Here is a 4687-nt window from a genome sequence, read left to right as displayed (position 1 = left end):
ACACATAGAAGAGACAAACCCCATATATTCTGAGTCATTATTCCCATAGGTGAAGTGAGTAATAGAAATTAAGTTAAATGAGACTTTTATCTACAGAAATTCTAGTGCATTGCTTTTTCCTGCCTGGCTCTTTCTGGGGGACTTGACTGGGTTATGATACTCACTACTGGGACATCACATCCTCAAAGGAAAATGTTACACAGGGCCAGAAATGGGTGGCTGGTTCCAAGAAAAGAAGCCACTAGGAGAGCCAGAGGGAGAAATCTTCTGCTTTGGTTAGGTTAGGAGCAGGAGTCAGCACACAGCAGGAGCTTTTCCACGCATTACTTTTATTCTTAAGAAGCTGGTAAATATCCAACAACTTTCCTTGTAGGAAACTTCCATGCTAGAATACTGTCACCTCCAGTTCATCATTCAGCAACATCTGACACTTCAAAGCCTTGAGCAGCTCTTTCTGCCTTGAATTGTCACACAAGACATCTTCAGCACTCTTCCTCTGCTTTCTGAGCCAAGGATCTGTTACCATGGATTTCTCACGGATCTGGTAGGTGCGCATGCTGATGAATTTCATGTCTTTTTGATAAATCTCAACTTACACTTATTAGTGGCTAAGAATTTCCTCTCCCCTTTATCCAGGGTTAGCCACAGATTGCCACAGAAGCACATTCTTCCTCCAACTCAAAGTAGCTCCTTAAGATAGTACTTGTGGTATGATTAGTGAGAGGATGCTGGCGTTGCTGGGTATCTTTGCCTAAATTTCTTACCCTGAAACTCGAACCAAATCACCTGTTGGCCTAAGTCAGAAGTGACTTTGCTGGCAATGAGGATCCAGTGCCCTTTTTTCTAGGGACGAATACCTTTGCTCACACTTCAAATAGGTTCTGTTGTTTATTTAATTTCGTAGTATTTCAATAGAGGGCTGTGTATTTGTTTTATATGAATGCCTGCCTTCTTGCATCCTATTCCAGACAAAAACTATTCTCCTCAGAAATCAACAGGTATTTTGCCATTTACTTAATTATTAGAGATTAGAATATTTTTTTTAATTCCTGTTAGATTTGACTGTGTAAATACATCTTCTTTCTTCATAGATCTCTGTCCAAGAGGTCTAGGAGATTTTAATGCTCAATGAAGATGTATATGAAGCAGAGGGACAAGGACTTTAGAGACAGGAGTAAATACATTTTGATTGAAGGTTAGAATTTTTCAGAATAATAATGCTTGTTATGGGCTTTTTCAAGTTACTGGGAAGTTTCCCTATTTCAGTGACTGTTAGAGTAGTTGGATTTTTGAATAGTTGTTACAGTGTATTTGAGCCAATACACCTTTTATATTCAAAATAGTTAAATTTTTTCTCCCTCAAACAAATAATAAAATGTTATAGTAATTGAATATGGCTAATGGTAAGATTGAAAAAAGGTGACATTTGGGGACCACATTCTTATGTTGTGCTGAACTTCTGTAATGTTTTATGGATAAGTAATGCAGCAACATAAGGGCACCAGTTTGTCTCACTGCTATGTCAGTCGTTATTGAAAATGCAGAACTTGGGCTCAGATCCACATAGGAAGAGATCAGTGGCACTTGAGAGCAAACCCATGGCTTTCCTGGGCTCTTTCTGATTTAAAAGACATTTAATCATGCATTATGATTCAAAGAACAAAGCTACTGAACCTAGGAGAATTCAGGATATCTGAGGTGTCAGCCCAGATATATTTGCTTTGTCTGATAAGCATTGAAGAAATCCCTTTCCTGCCCTTGGAGATACCGAGTACTCTCACAGAAACAGGCAGAATCATTGAATGGTTATGGTTGGAAGGGATGTCTGGAGGTCATTTGGTCCAACCCCCCTATTGCTCAGCAGGGTCACCTAGACAGTGCTGCCCAGGACTGTGCAGATGGCTTTTGAGTATCTCCAAGGGTTAGAGACTCCAAAACCTCACTGTGTTCCAGTGCTCAGTTATGCTCACAGTACAAAAGCTTTTCCTGATGATCAGTGGGTTTCAGTGTGTGCCTGTTGCCTCTTGTGCTGTCACTGCATGTGCTTGGGTGTGTTGTGTGTGCTCAGCAGGGACAGGCTCCTCTGGCAAGGCTGAGCCCAGAGGCAGCTCTGCACAGCAGATACAACAGGGAGCTGAGCACTTTTCCCTAGAGCAGTAGAACTAAAGCTTTGGCAAACCAGACATGAGCTTTCCTTCTCTCTTGAGGGTTCAAGGAGACTTTGTATACAAACTCTCTGACTACATCCAGCATTTAGCCTGTTTGTGCCTGTGTTTTTTTTAAACAGAGTGAAATCCTCTTTCTTGTAACCCAGGGTCAGTTATAGGAGGTGCTGAGGTATAAAACCAAGGGCTCTCCACAATGAACGAATATATCTTAGCAACAAGGGTGGAGTGGTGGGAAAGGAAAAGGAGAATACAAGTATCTGGCAATTAACTTCCTAGTCACAGATGTGAAGGTGATAAAAGTGATAAAAGCATTACTGCATTGCCAGCACTCTTCTTTGTTCTCTGAGCTGTATATCATGCTGCTCATGAAAGCAAAAGCAGGACAGCCCACACCAGAGGGTGGTGGAGGAGTCCTGGGAGCTACTCACAGCAGTAAAACCAGTGGTTCCCCAGTGTCCCAGTGTCACCGTCTCTGGAGCGTGTGCTGGGGTGCACCGAGCTGGGTCCAGGACAGCACATCTGTGGCAGCCTCAGTGTTGGCAGAGCTCACTACAGGCCCCAGAGTGACCCCACATCACCAGAGCCCCAGAGGTAAGGCTGAGGTCTGTCATGGCAGCCTGGAATGGTGGAGAGCTGTGGGCTCCTCTTGCTCTGATCAGGTGGACTCTGATTATTCCCTGGGCTCCCCAGAGCCAAAAGGTATTAGTGTCCTGTGCAGATGCAGTCAAACTGTGCATGCTGTCAGGACTGAGAGTGTGTTTATAGTATGAAGACAGGAGGAAAACAACCTGCTGTATCTGAGATGAGTGAATATGATGGTAAATCTCCCTCCCATACAGTAACAGGGTAATTTCATGGATTTACAAGAGACCCATTGCTTTTGCATGAAGCCAGTGTAAATGGCAAGCTGTCAGTCTGGCACTGATGTTGCTGTAACAGGAGGTTCACCAACCTTGAGCTGAGCTGAGTGCGGGAAACTGTTTGCATCCCCACTCCCCCCACGTCTCCACCTTGTCATGACAATTTGAATTTTTTCCCTAAGTAGCACTTGCACTGGGAAAGGGCTCACTGTTCATCCTAGTTTTTGCTGGCTAGTACCTTGACCATGTTATTGTGATGTGCAGTGGAGCAAATCTGTGTAATGTATTGTGTGTAGGTGTATAAAGAAACAGTTTGGGAAAAGTTTGTGAGAAAAAATCAAAATAGTGTGTGAACTTTACCTTTTTGTGAGAAAATGTAATGCCATTGAAGTCTAAATTACATCCAGAAATACTGACTTCAGGATGTAACTTAATGTAGGATTTGGCCCACAACACTTGAATGTTGGTGTTTGTCTTGGTCTGTGACTCTGTTCTTTCTAGCACTTACATACATACTACTGTAAGGATTGATTCAGATCCTTCACAGTCAGTCGTGTCACTGTTGATCTTGTGCATAAATCCTTGTGGGGTCTGAATGTCTGGTTGCTTGTGATCCGAAGGGGATACTTCTGTGTCCCCATTTGTCTTATAAATAATTGGTAATTACTGGTTGAACTCGTGCTCTTTTCTCCACAGTGCAGCATGTGCTCAGCAGAGCCTGCTCTAGCCTAAGAACGGACTGAGTCAAGACAATCAAGATGACAAACGAACCTATCAAAGAGATCCTGGGCACCCCAAAGCATCCTGATTCTGTACCCACAGAGAAGAGTAACAACAATGACTGTGTGATTACCACCATCCCTCTGGTCAGCGAGTGCCAGCTGACAGCAGCCACGGGGGGAGCAGAGCTCTCGTGCTACCGCTGCACCATTCCCTTCGGCGTGGTCATCCTGATAGCTGGCATTGTGGTGACTGCCGTGGCATACAGCTTCAACTCCCATGGATCCATCATCTCTGTTTTTGGGCTGGTCCTCTTGTCCTCAGGACTCGTTCTGCTGGCTTCCAGCGCAGTGTGCTGGAAGATCAGGGAGCAGAACAAGAAAGCAAAGAGGCGGGAGAGCCAGACAGCACTCGTGGCAAACCAGCGAACCTTGTTTGGTTAAAGACAACCAAGAGAAGGCTGGACAGAAGGCAGAACCTTTGTAAGTCAACTTGGCTATTTATCAGTGGGAGAGATTGCAGGTTCTAATTTAACTGTGGAAATGAACTGAAATGAAAATGGAATGGATTAAGAAATATTCATAACAACTCTGCAAGTGCTCTTAATATTTTTCTTCCTGCATACTTGGTAGTGATTCTTTCCAAGACAGAGGAAAACCCATTTTTCCTTCACAGAAAACTGTGTCATCATAACTGCAACCATCCTGACCGTGTTCTCCAACATGCTGATCATGTTGGAAAGGGAGCTTGTGAGAACTGAGAAAATAATTTGAACTGACTTGAAATGCCAGAGATCTCCTTAAAACACTGACATTTGACCAAGGGAGAAGTCATAGCATTTGAAGTGACTACGAGCTTATGGCCAGAGTATCTGGGACTTAAACTGTAGCTCCAAAAAAAAAAAAAAAAGGAAAAAAAAACACACTGCAAATTCTCCAA

General features: G+C 43.4%; 1 protein-coding gene across 1 annotated transcript; it reads left to right on the top strand.

Annotated features, from left to right (window-relative positions):
• The first annotated feature begins 373 nt into the window (after positions 1 to 373).
• Positions 374 to 4681, top strand: TMEM100 (transmembrane protein 100). Its single transcript, XM_008637555.2, has 2 exons — positions 374 to 544; positions 3725 to 4681. The coding sequence occupies exon 2, from the start codon at positions 3787 to 3789 to the stop codon at positions 4189 to 4191; it is 405 nt and encodes a 134-aa protein (XP_008635777.1). The 5' UTR covers positions 374 to 544; positions 3725 to 3786; the 3' UTR covers positions 4192 to 4681.
• Positions 4682 to 4687: the final 6 nt, after the last annotated feature.

The sequence above is a fragment of the Corvus brachyrhynchos genome, unplaced genomic scaffold (assembly GCF_000691975.1).
Source record: "Corvus brachyrhynchos isolate BGI_N302 unplaced genomic scaffold, ASM69197v1 scaffold407, whole genome shotgun sequence".
Classification (NCBI taxonomy): Eukaryota; Metazoa; Chordata; class Aves; order Passeriformes; family Corvidae; genus Corvus; species Corvus brachyrhynchos.
This window is presented reverse-complemented; position numbering and strand designations above follow the sequence as displayed.

What these genes read in the sequence shown, in the direction of transcription:
- TMEM100 (XM_008637555.2), top strand. Translation starts at nt 3,787, where the DNA reads ATGACAAACGAACCTATCAAAGAGATCCTGGGCACCCCAAAGCATCCT.